Source organism: Prunus persica, chromosome G5, assembly GCF_000346465.2.
Source record: "Prunus persica cultivar Lovell chromosome G5, Prunus_persica_NCBIv2, whole genome shotgun sequence".
Taxonomy (NCBI): Eukaryota; Viridiplantae; Streptophyta; class Magnoliopsida; order Rosales; family Rosaceae; genus Prunus; species Prunus persica.
In genome coordinates, this window is record NC_034013.1 from 1,662,447 (window position 1) to 1,678,615 (window position 16,169).

General features: G+C 39.2%; 2 protein-coding genes across 3 annotated transcripts; one reads left to right on the plus strand and one right to left on the minus strand.

Moving 5' to 3' along the window:
• LOC109949176 (zinc finger MYM-type protein 1-like) lies at positions 665-1,624 on the minus strand. The gene has a single exon (XM_020563930.1). It carries the CDS (start codon positions 1,622-1,624, stop codon positions 665-667), a length of 960 nt encoding a protein of 319 aa, XP_020419519.1.
• On the plus strand, positions 4,116-9,457 carry LOC18777760 (adenylosuccinate synthetase 2, chloroplastic). Of its 2 annotated transcripts, none has more exons than XM_020564371.1 (6): positions 4,116-4,267; positions 6,186-6,500; positions 6,569-7,261; positions 7,489-7,800; positions 8,026-8,506; positions 8,966-9,457. In XM_020564371.1, exons 2-5 carry the CDS (start codon positions 6,195-6,197, stop codon positions 8,194-8,196), a joined length of 1,482 nt encoding a protein of 493 aa, XP_020419960.1. In that variant the 5' UTR covers positions 4,116-4,267; positions 6,186-6,194; the 3' UTR covers positions 8,197-8,506; positions 8,966-9,457. The 2 variants fall into 2 exon arrangements, with proteins under 2 accessions (XP_020419960.1, XP_007209945.1); XM_007209883.2 differs by having other exon boundaries at positions 4,118-4,229.

The window sequence follows — 16,169 nt, forward strand, 5'->3', positions numbered from 1 at the left end:
GTCTTGGATATGTCAGAAAAGACAGGGGCTTTTTACTTTGCTTGTGTCTTTTTTTTTCTGTTCATTTATGAGAGCTTGTAGTTGCTGGTTTGGGCCTGTCAAAATTTGGTCGGTGTTGAATTTATTCAACAATGGGCTGATGAGGCTCTGATGATTGAAGAGAATTTCAGTGTTTTATTACCCAAAAAAGTGAAGGTCAGTGTTTTCTGATTTATTAAAGGAGAACCAAAACGAGTAAGAAATATGTTCAAGTGTCAAAGCAAGAAGACCCAGAAAATTTAGTCAAGTTAGGTCAAAGGTCAACATAAAGAATATTCAAAATTAATGAGAGGCGCTCTCTCTCTCCCGACATAATTCTCAAACTGATTATCCTTTAACAATTAACGTACCATTTCAATTGTGATTTAGACTAGATTTATGCTCTGTAACTAGTCATTCTTACTATTTTCTGTTGCATTCAATTTCATACTAATCAACTCCTTATTTCTTTTGTCCTGGATAAATATTGAAGTCATTATTCACTCAAGGCATAAAAAGAAAAAAAATTGTTTAACCAACTAAGAGCCAGCTCCCCACTCAGAGGATAATGGTTTGATTTTAGGAGTCATGTTATTTAAGGCACAAATTATCTATTTTTTTTCAATTTGTTCGGCTTTTCAAAGAGCTAATAATGGTGCACTTGCAATTTATACAATGTGTTGGCATATTTAATACTTAGTAAAGTATCATAATGTGAGTTCCAACGTGTATCACAAGGACGTTTGAGAGTAGTCTCTTGATTTACCTCTCGCCTCGTTTCAAGATCATCAATTTCAAGAACTTTCATTGTATTTTGTTGTTGTTGCTCTCTAAGTGCCTCACAATGCTTACACAATGCTCCAATAATATTAACGACATTACTAGCCGTTGTGAAGAAAGTAACAATGTTTTCATTTCCCTTTGCTACGGCTACAAGAGCTAGTTGTAGTTGGTGTGCAAAACAGTGGACATAAAATGCTTGAGGATATTCTCTTAAAATCTGTGTTTTAAGACCATTGAGCTCACCTTTCATATTACTAGCGTCATCATACCATTGTCCTCGTAGCCTAGACATGCTCAAATTTGTTGAAGAAATCAACTGCTCAATTTCCTCTTTCAATTTGCAACTAGTCGTATCAGAGACATATTGGACACCTACAAACCTTTCAATTACTTGTCCTTTTTTGTTCACATAACGCAACACCACCGCCATTTGCTCTCTTATTGAAACATTACGTGATTCATCTACCAATATAGAAAAGAATGCATTGTCCATATCACTAATAGTTGCATCAATTGTTTCAACGGCACAAGAGTTGACAAGATCTTTTTTAATTTTAGGAGCAATATACTTGAGATTCCCTAGAGCGTTCTCAAACACATCGGCACAAACTTTCTCATCATGATCGACAAGAAATTGCAAAAGCTCCACATAATTACTCTTATTGCTAGATGTTTCACTTTCATCATGGTCACGAAAAGGAAGACCTTGTCGCAATAAATATCTAGTACAATCAAGTGCGGCAGTTAATAGAATGCGATAATTAATACGAGATTGGTCTGTTTGCTTAATCATAATGGTTTCGACATGTTGCTTATGATTCATTAAATCTGTACAATGTTGTGTAGCTTTATTGTGAAGACTTCCAACTTGTCCAACATGGTCCCTAAAATTCTCGGGTCCCTTCCTCTAATTTTTAGACCCTTTCTCAGTGAAGACATCGCTTCTATCCTTTCCTTGTTTATCAAAGTCGCATTTAAAAAGATAACAATGAAGACAAAAAGAAGCATCTTTCTCTTTACTATACTCCAACCAAACAAATGAATCAAACCATTTCACAAGAAAACGTCGATTACTCTCCCCCCATAAGTGTTTGAGGCATGTCGTTTTGGCTTTTAGGCTGACAAGGACCCCTTTGCAAATAGGCTCTTCGGATTTGTTAAAATTGGGATTATAATAAGTCATTGGAGGTCTAAGTCCAGGGTCTGCAGGAAGATTAGCCAATATTTCATCCAACTCAGTGACCTCTGATCGTTTTGGACTACCCGAATTATTCAAGGGAGGATGTGAAGTAGGCGGATTATTTGAAGGTTGATTTGAACTAGCCGGATTATTTGAAGAAGGGTTGGAACTACCCGGATATTTGAAGGAGGATTTAAACTCTTTCTCTGAAAGTACCGTTTCATAACTGTACAATTAAAACAAAATAAGGGTTTTATATCTATTACTATGACTAATTGACTATAATTTATCACTTAAATAAATAAATCAATATCAAATTATCAATTAAACAAACAAATAAAAATTAATTATAGCTCAAATAACATGTCATGTAGCTTGGTATTCACTCGAGTTTGCTACTGATCTTACTAACACAGAGAGAGTTGAATAACCAAAAAAATACAAAACAAAAAAAACAAAAAAAAACAAAAAAAAAAACAAAAATGGAGTTTGCTTAAGAAAAAAAATGCATTTGACTTACTTTGGTTTGACATAGTCAAGAAGGAAAAAAAACACAGGATTCTTGTGATGCACACACACTTTGATGAAATTAGGTGTCTTTTATAAAGAGAATTCTCAATCCTACTTAATTAAGGAATTTCGAAAACCCAATTGAATAAAGAGAACCCAATTAAGTAAGGAAATAAAACCCAATTAAGTAAGGAAATAAAAGCCATTTGAAAAGCCCACAAAAAGCCCATGTGTTTACAGCATCAGTTTTCGTTTTTTTCCTTCTTTTTTTTAAATTAAAAACTCTGGTCCCAGTCACTTGCGCATTTCATCGAACACCTTATGTGCGTCAATGGTTTGAAGCAGAGATGCAACTCCAGCAGCTCTAATGGAGATTTCCGGCCATTGGAGGTGTAAGTGCACCTCCTTGCACCTGCACAGGTCCGCAACTGACACCAAGCGAAAAACCTTTATTTTGGCAGTTAGGGCTTGGGGCTTGGGGCTTGGGGCCTAGGGTTTGAGAGGGATTGAACTGTGCTTTTGATTTGGAAATGAAGGTTTGGTTGGGGGTGTCGTGGAGTTGGGTAAAGGGGGTAGGGGTGCTACCTGGCCCAAAATTACGTAGTTTTGAGGCCATGTCATAAAAAAAAATTTGATGAGCTTGGACCAAACGACGTCATTTGGCCAAGTGCTTTGAAAAAAAAAATAATTAACCCCTCGCGCAACAGCTGGGAGCTGTGCAGCGAAGGACAAAGGGGAATGGGACTTTCATCGAGCACTTGGCATGCACCTAAAGGGTCACACACAAGCTGGCCAAGGGGTCGTCGGTGGAATCCACAACCAATTTTTCCGCATTCCAAGGCATCGTTCGACCCCTCTTGTCCTGTCGTGTGTCCGCTACCATAGACCATTAATGCAACATTGATACACAAGAATCAGGGGAAGACATGTATAAGAAACAAATATGAGTGCGATACACGAATACAAGCATTGTTGACCTTTCTTGTTTTGTCGACCACCGGATACGGTGTTGATACATCCTTGATACACAAAGGTTATACGGGCAGTGTACAATAGGGGTTATATTAGAGGTGGGCTCAATTCGATTTTCACCATACACGGAACCATAATTGATACTATTTAATCGATGCGGTTTAGTCTAGTTTTGTTATAAAAAAAATTATAAAACTGCCTTGTTTGGTTTAAACTAATTTCAGTTTTTTCAATTTCAGATAAGATATTATATATATATATTTTACAATTCCAACTAAAATTTTATTTTTTGGGCTTAAAAATTCACAAATGATCCAATTTCATGCAAAGAGAGATAATTGGGCCTATAAAAGAAAGGTGATTTGAAGTTGGGCTTAGAGAAATATTAGTTATGAGATTTGAAATTTAACATTGAACTTAAATAATTTAAAAAATAAAAATACGCAGTCAATTTGGTTTGGTCTGGTCTAGTTTTGTAAAGTGTGAAGCTAGTATTAGAACCAATTTGAACCGATCCAGTCCGATTTGGTGCCGGTTTGTTGACTATTCGATGCCCACCCCTAGGTTATATTGAAATAATTTATAAAATGTTGTGGTCTGTTTGAAGTTATGGAAAATGTAGGGTCAAAAGGTAACTTTTAAAACTTGATTTAATCGCACCCAGCACCCCAGCCTCTTCTTTTCCACTGTAAACAAGAAGGAACGCCGGCACCGGAAGGAAGAAGAAAGAAGAGGAAAGAAAAAGAAGAAAGCTCTGCTCCACCAGGTCCAGCCTCTTCTTCTCGACTGCATCTGCTCCACGAAGTATTTTTTTTTATAATTTGTTTTATCTTAACTCACCTTCTTCTCAACTGCATCTGTTTCTTCACTTACTTTGCATCTGCTCCTTGAATTACTTGGTCGTGTGGTTAGTATTTGGTTTTTGTTGATTAGATGTGTTAATTGTTCTATCGCTGCCTCCTCCTTTCGCATTTTACATTTTTGTAAGTTTTATTATTGATTTCTTTTTCGTGTTTGAGTGACTAGAGCTCTGTACAATTTTATTTTTTCATTTGTTATACCGTTTCACTTTTGTTTCTTTTGCATGAGAAACGGTGAATTTAAGTTGGGTGGGTTTGGTTTTATGCCCAAGGGAATATATTTTTCCTGTTTTCTGTAACCACTAAATGCAGAATGGATGAAAAGTTATAACACAAAAGAAAGAAAGATTTTTAAGTTGTATGGGGTGAGAAAAAAACAGGTTCTCTGGAAATAGGTTAGGAGTTTACAATAGATACATATTAGGTCCTCAAAGTTGTGAAGTATTTCGTCTTGTTGGCTTGAACCGAACTCAATCCAAGAGTGAGAACCAAACAGTGCTCAGAAGTCCTTACAATTTCCCAAAAATTTTAAGTTTCATTTGGGGTGAAAAATGGTGAAGTTAATATAGCAGGGGGGAACTATTTGAATTGTTCGAACTGGCCAAATCAAAACAATCAGAATGATTTTGTTTTGTTTTTACACTAAAAATGATTTTGAAGTGTTCATATAAACCGAATTTTTGCAACTAGTTTGATTTCATTCGGTTTAGTTTGGCCTAATTCCACATATATACATATTTCCATAATTTGTTGAATCAAGTCAAGTGCCGGTGGCCTTACCAGAAATAGGTTGAGTCCTTGTTTTGGGTAATCTCTAAAAACGATCAACTTCAACCGAAACATGCCCGAGTTATCCGAAAATCTCGAGGGCAGACCCCTAATTTATTTTCTCTTAGAATTTCATTTTATTTGAGGTCATTTTGGGATTTGAAAACAAAAGTATTTAAATGGACTTTTCAGAACAAGAAAGAAAGTTAAATGGATCTTATGGAAAATAAAAAATACCCAGCAGCCCACCTCTCTTTTTTCCCCCTTCTTCTTTGGTTACCTTCAGCCACCCTCTTTGGTACTTTGCTCCTGCTACTGCTATTTCTTCATTTCAAACCCCCTTCTTCTCTTCCTTCAGTTTTTCACTCTTCTTCTAAGCTTCTTGTTTTTCACAGTCCAAGTTTGTGTCTTTGAGTGCTTGTTTTGTTGATTTTCTACTTGTGCTCAAAGGGCCAAAATGTATTTTCCTCTTTCTTATGTATTTGCAGTGGTGATGTTTAGGGATTAACTATTCTATTCAGAGATTCATTGCCATAGCTAATAATTACAGAAGCTTCTATTCTAAAGTAAGCTGACCACCAACCAACTTTGTCCCACTCAGTTCTGTTTGGTTAGTACGAAGTTTTAGAATTAAGTAGCAACATTTTAAGTCATCAGTAATAAGTTGGTTGCTTGCTAAAATGTAGTTTGTCTACAAAAAAAAGATTTCTGTACTATGAGAATGAAAATTTTGCTTTTTTTTTTTTTTTTTTTTTTGGTCTTCTTTAATTTTATTTTGTAATTCTGGGCTTGGTTTTACCTGTCTGGCTAACTGTAATCCTAATGCAACTTAAATGTTTTTTTGTTAACCGTTCATCATACTAAATGTTAGTATTCTCCCACCCCGCAACAAAAAGAAAGGGGATTGCAATTTTTTATGTTTTCTAGTTGTTTAGAGCAAAGTTCGCAGTTCTTCTGTTCTTATTGGCCTAATAATAATAGTTAGCATTGTTTTTATTTATTTATTTATTGTATGTGTGTTATCTTCAATTGCTTAAAAACCATGTCTTTTAAGTTTGAATTGTCATTGATTAAACATTTTCTTTCTCACTCAGCGGTTCACCATGAACACCCTCTCATCATTCACAGCTCTCGACTCCAATCCACTCTCCAAGCCTCGCTCTTTGGGGCCCCACCACCACGAGCCCATTCACCTCCAGCGTCCCAGAAATGTTGTGGTATGCTCGGTGAAGCCCTCAGTTGCCCCTCCCTCATCTCTACGTGTGTCTGGGTCCCCCAACCAGGGGCTAAGTCGAATTGAGTCTCTAACCCAGGTCTCAGGCGTGTTGGGCTGCCAGTGGGGAGATGAAGGTAAAGGCAAACTTGTCGACATCTTGGCCCAACACTTTGACATCGTTGCTCGTTGTCAGGTAACAGAAAACTCTCATTTCTATAGCCAAATTTTGTGGTTTCCTGATTGGTTTTTGTATCTTTTCAGGGTGGAGCTAATGCTGGACACACCATTTACAATGCAGAGGGAAAGAAGTTTGCACTTCACCTTGTTCCCTCAGGTATCCTTAATGAAGAGACTCTTTGTGTTATTGGGAATGGAGTTGTGGTGCATCTACCAGGTCTCTTTAGGGAGATTGATGGCCTTGAATCTAATGGAGTCTCCTGCAAGGGAAGGATATTGGTCTCTGATCGTGCTCACCTCTTATTCGATTTCCACCAAGTAGTGGATGGGCTTCGAGAATATGAGCTTGCTAAATCTTTCATTGGCACTACCAAGAGAGGTATTGGACCTTGTTACTCTAACAAGGTTATCCGAAATGGCATTCGAGTCAGTGACTTGAGGCACATGGATACTTTCCCTCAGAAGCTAGATCTTCTATTATCAGATGCTGCATCGAGATTCCAAGGCTTTGACTATGGTCCTCATGTGCTCAAAGAAGAAGTTGAGAAGTACAAGCGATTTGCTGAGAGATTGGAACCCTTCATTGCTGATACTGTGTTTGTCGTGAATGAAGCCATCTCCGAGAAGAAAAAGATTTTGGTCGAAGGGGGTCAGGCAACAATGTTGGATATTGACTTTGGAACTTACCCCTTTGTAACATCCTCTACTCCTTCAGCCGGTGGAATTTGCACTGGTCTTGGCATTGCTCCCAGAGTTCTAGGCAATCTGGTTGGAGTGGTAAGTAGAAGGTCACTCTTGTAGTCGCATAATTGATTTTCATTTTACTGGTGTCATCATTGTCATCCTCACATTGCCTCAATGAGATGGGGTTAGAGGAATCAATTCCATGAGTAAACAGTATCTCCAACTAAATTTATTATTTCATGACATGTATTCTTGCAGTTAGTACAAAGGCCAATTGAGATGGTGAAGTAATGTTGCTAACTTGAAGTTCGTCTCTGTAGGTGAAAGCATACACTACAAGAGTTGGTTCTGGTCCTTTTCCCACAGAAATCTTGGATAAAGGGGGTGATCTCCTTAGGTTTGCTGGTCAGGAGTTTGGCACAACTACTGGTCGCCCTCGTCGTTGCGGTTGGCTTGATATAGCAGCACTGAAATACTGCTGTCAGATTAATGGCTTTTCTTCTCTCAATCTCACCAAACTTGACGTTTTGTCGGATCTTCCTGAAATTCAGTTGGGTGTTGCCTACAAACAAATTGATGGTACACCAATCAAATCATTCCCTGCAGACCTTCGTGATCTTGAGCAGTTAAAGGCATGCCCTCGCCTCTCCCTTCTATTTGGATATGCTGTTTATCATTTGCTAAATATATACTCTCTTTTTTTGAGTTATCAAACCCCTGCTTATATTTTGATATTTTAAAGATGAAGTTTTTGTTTAACTTTTGTTGATGCCATTGTTTTTCTGAGTTTTTGGGTGGATATTTTTGATATCTTAAAAGACAAACTCTTGTTGATGCTGTTGATTTTCTATGTTTAGGTGGAATATGAAGTATTGCCTGGATGGAAGTCTGATATATCTTCTGTCAGAAACTATTCTGACCTTCCAAAGGCTGCACGCCAGTATGTGGAAAGGATAGAAGAACTTGTTGGCATACCCGTCCACTACATTGGTGTGGGGCCTGGACGCGATGCACTCATTTACAAATAATCATCACAATATTTATTTCCTTTAGATTCCAGATGATGTTCAAACTATCAGAAGTAATACAGAACTTCTGGTGCTGGAGGAATTTATTCCCTTTTATGTCAGAAGCTTTTTTTTGGAATAGAATTAATTGTTCATGGTTATGAACATGATGCAACGCATTCTCCACCCGGTGAGGCCACATGAAGTCTATGTTGTGTTTAGTGGCTGGGATAATATTTTTTTTCAGTAACCTTAGGTTAGGCATGGTAGCAACTCTCCGCAGACTTGCTGTAGCTCGACTGAAGGATCTGTCAAAGATGTACTTGACACTGTATGGATCTTTCTTCTACTCATCTCCTTGATATACTTTCTAACATTGCATCATCACTACCTATAAGAGACTACATTAGCTTTGCACCTAACATGCCGTCCTTTCCTGAAAAATAATCTTTTGAGTTTTTAAATTATTTTATATTAGAAAATCCAAAAGATTATTGATTTGTTTATTCTCAGTATGATGTTTTACCAATATGGTAGCCCCTATGAGTGTGTTTTCCCCAGTGTTTTTGAATGGTGTGGTTCCCCTCATTTAGAAAGTTCACATGTTTTACTCTAAAGTTTAACAACATATGTGGCTATGTATGTGCAAAGAAAATTTTAGTGTTTCTTACTTTTCTACTATTTTTCACATTTTGTTAACTTCATTTCCATAGACACTTCTATTTTATTTGTTTAGTGAATGCTGCGTGGTTCAGCTCAATAAGTTTTGATTTTCTTTTGTTTGCTTCAGCAAATCGAGCTGTGGAAGTGAATGAAATGTGGCGACTCTTAAAAGAAAGATGAAGATGAGAGCAGAAATGAGAGAAGCCACAGAGACAGTAACTGTCCGAGAAGCAGTAGCAAGGGGCATGCTATGCTGTCGCGGATGACAACCGTCGCTAGTCCTACCTACTTACTCATCAAGAAAAAGAGAATATGAGAGCTGCCATGCCATTCAAGAGGAGAAGAAAATGGTCTAAGAGATGTAGTTGAAGAATTTTTACACATTTCTTGATATGGCAGGGTCAAGCGTTGGATCAAGGATGGATGAAACAGATCGTTATCTTGTCCATTGTCCAGAGAAGCTGACGCAGCACAAGCACAAAGGTTTCAAGCGAAACCTTGAGTAACAATAAAACTGGATTCCACCAGAAAATTAAGAGAAGCTCTCTTGGAATAATGTTATTAAAAACTGAGTTGCCAGAAACATTAGACAAACCTGTCTAAATACACAATTCTCAACAACCCTCAACCCTTCAACTACTAGGGGAGTTATTACATAAAACTGAAAAAACAGGATTAATTTGGAGTCTTAATAACGTAACTCCTAAACTGTCCAAAACAGAATTTATTGGAAAATTAACTACCAAACTTTAACTGCAGTTTTGGAAGGCCAAACGACCTCAGAATGCCAAAATCCACCTTATGTCACGGCAAAGTTGTGAGTTACACTCGTGGCGTCGTTCCCTTTTCGAAAAGGTATTTTGCGTCCTAATCGGAGCTTGGACGACAAAACTGCATATTCCCGCTACGTCCTTTTTCTAGCTCAACCGCGATAAAATCTGCCATCTGTTCTACATCAGTCCCCTCCACCTCCGAGGAACTCGACCCCGAGTTATGATTTGGATAAAGGACCTCATCTTCACGGAACTCATATAAATCTGCAACATTAAAAATATTGGATATTCCCATGGAATCCGGTAACTCAATAACATAGGCATTATCATTGATCCGTTTGAGCACTTTGTAAGGACCATATTTTTTTGGTTTAAGCTTGCTATATGTGCCAACTGGAAACCTCTCCTTCCTCAGAAATATCATCACAGAATCACCTTCCTGAAACACTTTAACTCGCCTATGCTTATCCGCAGCAGCTTTGTACTTAGCATTAGTTTGCTCAAGTTTCTGCTTGACTTCATCTCGAACAGCCACTACTTCCTCTGCCAAATTTTTCGCTGCCACACTGGTTTGTTGGCCTCTAGGCAGTTTCACCAAATCTACAACATGGTTAGGCATAGCAGTATAAACAATGGAAAATGGAGACTTCCCGGTGGCACTATGGACTGCACTGTTATACGCAAACTCCACCTGCGGTAATGCATAATCCCATTGTTTTGGCTTTTCTCCACAGACGCTGCGTACCATATTGCCCAATGTTCGGTTTGTAACCTCAGTCTGGCCATCGGTTTGGGGATGGGCAGTGCTGCTACGATTCAAAGTAGTCCCAAACAGCCTCCACAAGGTGATCCAAAAATGGCTCAAGAACTTGGTGTCACGATCGGATGTAATGGATGTAGGGACCCCATGCAAGCGAACAACCTCCCTGAAAAACAGTTTGGCTATATTTGATGCATCAGCAGTCTTCCTGCAAGCTATGAAATGCGCCATTTTTGAGAACCGATCAACCACCACAAATACAGAATCCACTCCCCTTTGTGTTCGGGGCAAGCCGAGGACAAAATCCATAGCAAGATCCTGCCAAATATCGTTAGGAACTGGTAATGGCATATATAATCCGGTGTTTTGTACCTGCCCCTTCGAAGTTTGACAAGTGTAGCACTTGCGCACAATAGTTCCAACATCTCGTTTGAGTTGTGGCCAGTAAAATCTCTCTTCCATCCCTGCAATTGTTTTATCACGACCCAGGTGGCCACTCAACCCTCCACCATGCAAGTCCCGAATGAGCTTCTCCCTCAAAGAGGACACTGGAATACACAACTGGTTGCCTTTGAACAAGTATCCTTCATTAAGAAAGTAATCTGCCATCGGCTCTTGATTGGTGCACTTAGTCCAAATTTCCCCGAAATCAGCATCACCTTCATACAATTCCTTCAGACATTCAAACCCCACAACTTCTTGAGTCAGCGTGATTAACAATGAAGCTCTTCTACTTAGCGCATCCGCCACACGATTTGTCTTGCCGGAAGTATGCTTGATAACGAACGAAAATTTCTGCAAGAAAGTCACCCATCTAGCATGCATTTTATCAATATTTTTCTGGCTGTTAATATACTTCAACGCTTGATGATCTGTAAATAAAACAAATTCCTTCTGGATAAGATAGTGCTCCCATTGCTTCAAAGCTCGAACAACCGCATAGAACTCTTGGTCATAAGTACTCCACTTTTGACGCGCATCGCTCAATTTTTCAGAGAAGAATGCAACTGGCCGCTTGTCTTGTGAAAGCACAGCTCCGACTCCCACACCGCTGGCATCACATTCAACTTCGAAAACTTTCTCAAAGTTTGGAAGGGCTAGAACCGGCGCTGTGCAAAGCTTTTCTTTTATGTCTGCAAAGCTTCTCTCTTGCTCCTCTCCCCAACTGAATCGGCCCTTCTTCAAACACTCTGTGATAGGTGCAACGATGGAGCTGAAATGCCTCACAAATCTCCTGTAAAAGGTGGCCAAGCCATGGAAACTTCGAACTTCAGAAACTGTTTTTGGAGCTGGCCAGTCAAGGATTGCCTTGATCTTCTCGTCGTCAACCTGGATACCATGCTCACCAACAACAAAACCCAAGAACAGTAGCTTATTTGTGCAGAAAGTACATTTTTTAAGGTTCACAAACAGTTTATTTTCTCTCAAAACGTCTAAAACTTGCCTCAAATGCACAAGATGTTCTTCTTTTGTGGTGCTGTAAATTAAAATGTCATCGAAATAAACCACGACAAAAGAGCCAATAAATGGTCGAAGAACCTGATTCATGAGTCTCATGAAGGTGCTAGGCGTATTTGACAATCCGAATGGCATCACTAACCATTCAAATAATCCGTCCTTGCTCTTGAACGCTGTTTTCCATTCGTCGCCAGGTCTGATGCGAATCTGGTGGTAACCGCTTCGCAAATCTATCTTGGAAAACACCTTTGAACCGCTAAGAACATCCAGCATATCCTCCAATCGTGGAATGGGAAACCTGTACTTCACTGTTATCTTGTTGATTGCTCGGCTATCAACACACATTCGCCAAGTCTTGTCTTTCTTCGGAACCAACAAAACAGGAACTGCGCAGGGACTCAAACTCTCCCTGATAAATCCCTTCCGCAGTAATTCTTCAATCTGCTCTCTGAGGATGTCATTCTCTTTGGGGCTCATCCGATAATGGGGCAGATTCTGAAGGCTAGCTCCAGGCACCAAGTCAATTCGGTGTTGTATGTCCCGCATAGGTGGCAGCTCGTTTGGCAGATTTTCAGAAAATAATTCCTGAAATTGAGACAAAATCTGCTGCACATCTTGTGGAATGTCACCTTCTCCTCTGCCAAGTTTCAACAACCCCTTCAACACCAAGGGACAAAAACACTCCGCTTCCTTGACTGCCTCGTTCAACTCCTGCTCGTTGCTAATTAGGGTTAGAAAGCTAGAACTCCTCGTCTTGACCTCAACAGAGGGTTTTGAGGGCTGTGTAGTTGTCATTGCAATTTTCCGGTTGTTCCAAGAGAACAGAATGACATTATCTCGTCCCTTGAAAGTCGCATCCACATCAAATTGCCAAGGACGCCCTAATAAAATATGGCATGCATCCATGTCAATAACATCACATAAGACTTCATCTCTGTAATGCTTACCAATAGACAGCGGCACACGGCAAGTCTCAGCTACACGAACCGAAGGGCCTTTTTTAACCCAACCTAGTGAGTAAGGGCTGACATGTGGCTCCGTTGATAGCTGCAAATATTCCACCAATTTCTTTGACACGAAATTCTCGCAACTTCCATTGTCGACGATCACATCACAAACCTTGTTTTTGATTGAGCAGAGGGAACGAAAAATACTATGACGCTGCCCCTCCTCCCTTGGTGCCAAAAGAACTCTCTGCAAAACAAGGGTAATCTTCTCCATTCCTTCTTCAACTGCAAATTCAGCCCCTGCATAATCATTTTCCCCGACTTCATCGTTTTCTTCATCTTCATCGGCTTCTTCGATAAAGTTAGCCTGCTTCAGCTCTGGACAAACATTAGAACGATGCCCTGGTTTTTGGCAACGGTAACATATGTCCGTCATGGGCTTAGCATACAGATTCTGGGACTGGTTTCGGGGCTGCCCTCTGTTGTAATTCCGGCTGCTACCCTCGTTGAAGTTTTTGTTTTGGCCAACTGTTGTTGGTTTTGTCATCCCTCCAGAACTCTGCTGCTGTGCTTTCCCCTTATCTCCTGCGCCACTAGAAGCACCAGCAGTATAATCAGAGGCTTCCGTCGTATTCCTGCGGAAGTTGGGTTGGCGTTTCTCCTTCTCCAACAGTTCAGCCTTCAATGCCATGTTAATCGCCTCCTGCAAAGTCCATATATTTTGCATGCCAATTTTTTCCTGGATGGAGATTTTCAGCCCATTGTTGTACCTTGCGACCTTTTGATTGTCAGTCTCGGTCAAATGGTTTCGCTCTGCCAAACGCATGAACTCTTCGGTATACTCAGAAACCGAATGGGTGCCTTGCGCACAGCCTAGGTACATACGGTAGAGAATCTGCTCATAATCTGTGGGCAAGAATTGTTCCATCATAAGCGACTTCATCTTCCGCCATGTTCGAACCCTCTGTTTTCCTTGCCTCTGCCGTAAATTTTGCAATTGATCCCACCAAACAGCCGCTGTAGCTTTAAGACGGAAAGCTACCATCTTCACCATCTTATGCTCAGGAACCTCCATAATATCGAAAAACCTCTCCACTTCTACAAGCCAATCCAAGAAGTCTTCAATCTTCAGATTTCCCCAAAAGTTAGGAATTTCTGCTTTAATCCGATAATCGCCAAAATTCTCGTAATTACGATTATGATGACGAGGATTATTAGCCGGCGGTGGTGGTTCTTCAAGTTCTTCTTCTGACTCTGACTCACTATCCGGATTAAGTTGCCTCATATTGTCTCTTCTCTCGCCATCTCTTCTTTCGTTATCTCTGCCTTCTCTCCTATTGTTGCCACCAAGAGCTTGCAACAACAATTCTCGCATCTCCCCAAATTGGTTGGTTAGGTTGTCGATCCGTCGGTTTTGAGCGTCCAGATCCGCTCGGGTAATTGGGGTTGGGACATCAGCTTCTCGATCACCCATAATAAGATAAAGACAAGAATACCGAGACGAGAGAGACCCGCTCTGATACCACTTGACGCAGCACAAGCACAAAGGTTTCAAGCGAAACCTTGAGTAACAATAAAACTGGATTCCACCAGAAAATTAAGAGAAGCTCTCTTGGAATAATGTTATTAAAAACTGAGTTGCCAGAAACATTAGACAAACCTGTCTAAATACACAATTCTCAACAACCCTCAACCCTTCAACTACTAGAGGAGTTATTACATAAAACTGAAAAAAAAGGATTAATTTGGAGTCTTAATAACGTAACTCATAAACTGTCCAAAACAGAATTTATTGGAAAATTAACTACCAAACTTTAACTGCAGTTTTAGAAGGCCAAACGACCTCAGAATGCCAAAATACACCTTATGTCACAGCAAAGCTGTGAGTTACACTCGTGGCGTCGTTCCCTTTCCGAAAAGGTATTTTGCGTCCTAATCGGAGTTTGGACGACAAAACTGCATATTCCCGCTACGTCCTTTTTCTAGCTCAACCGCGATAAAATCTGCCATCTGTTCTACATCAGAAGCCTTCACGCGAGTTATGTGATTTTCCCAAAAGGGGCTTGACGATGACAGCAAGAATTTTTTTTTAAAAAAAAGTTGAGTCTGGTAGCTCCAAGAAGTAGCACTTGAAAAAGCACAAGTCCAAGGATTAAAGGAAGAGAGAAGAACTAAATACCTTACTCCCCATATTATTATTTTCAATCAATTTGGCTCAAACTATATTAAAATGGGCAAAATAACACCTACCCTTTGGTGTTCATTTCTATCGACACATGGTATCATATCATCGTAGTTCATTTTAGGTAGGAATATATCTCTGCAATTATAATTTGAATCGCACATGTTCACCTCCAACTGATCACATGTAAGGAGAGGTGAGAGCGGTGGCTAGCCATCACATTTTGAACAAAGTAAGCTAACTTGTGGATCCTTTAGGAGTTTCTGATACATTTAATTGTGCAGATTATGAGCTACAAGACACGTGGCGTGACTTGATTGATAGCTAAAAAAATATACACATATATTTTTTTTTAATACAAGTGATAATATAAGCTACAAAGAAAGAGGGGTTTTTCACACACACTATCACGATATGCAAATCAATGTCATTTTTCACTGAACTAAACCTCGTCCACGAAAAAAAAAAATTAGCAGATCATAAAAGTGAGATTACGATCTCACAAGGTGACCCATCTCACAAGGTGACCCATCTCTTTCTCTATCTGCTAGAAGGAGCTAGCCATAGGTGGGACCAAAATTATATTGCCAGGTCAAATGAATATAATCAAAACATTGCACCTTTGATATATAATGGGAAGAATTTAATGTGAGCTTTCTGAAAACAAGAAGATTCTTTTGGGTACGAAAATTTAGCCACTAATTCAAATTCTTTTCTCACTACGAAATTGACTGATGCGTCCACATTCAATTGTCTCAAAGTTTCATTTTCGTATTACATGACCCCTAGCCATCAATTGTCTCTAAATTTCATTTTTTTAACAAATTCTTGACTCTTATCCGTTCAATAATTGAAACAATAATCGCCAAACTTTCCTTTTGATTTGTATGCCTGCTCTATCTATGATTATGATAAGAATAGATTAAGGTGATGTAGATTAGGCTAGTTAGTCAGGGGAATGAGCTCATCCCCTTACACTTAGGTTCGAATTCCCTTTTTCGTAAATTTTATTAATTTAGAATAATTTCTATCGCTTGTGTTAAAAATATATATATTAATAGGTCAAGAGATCAATCTCTTTACTTTTTTTGCCAAAAAGATATCAATCGCCTTCAATGTAACCAAAACGAAAATAAATGTAGATAATTCTAACAGCTGCAATGTTACTAAAATCATCTTGTTCAAGAATAAAAATATAATTATCTCAAATT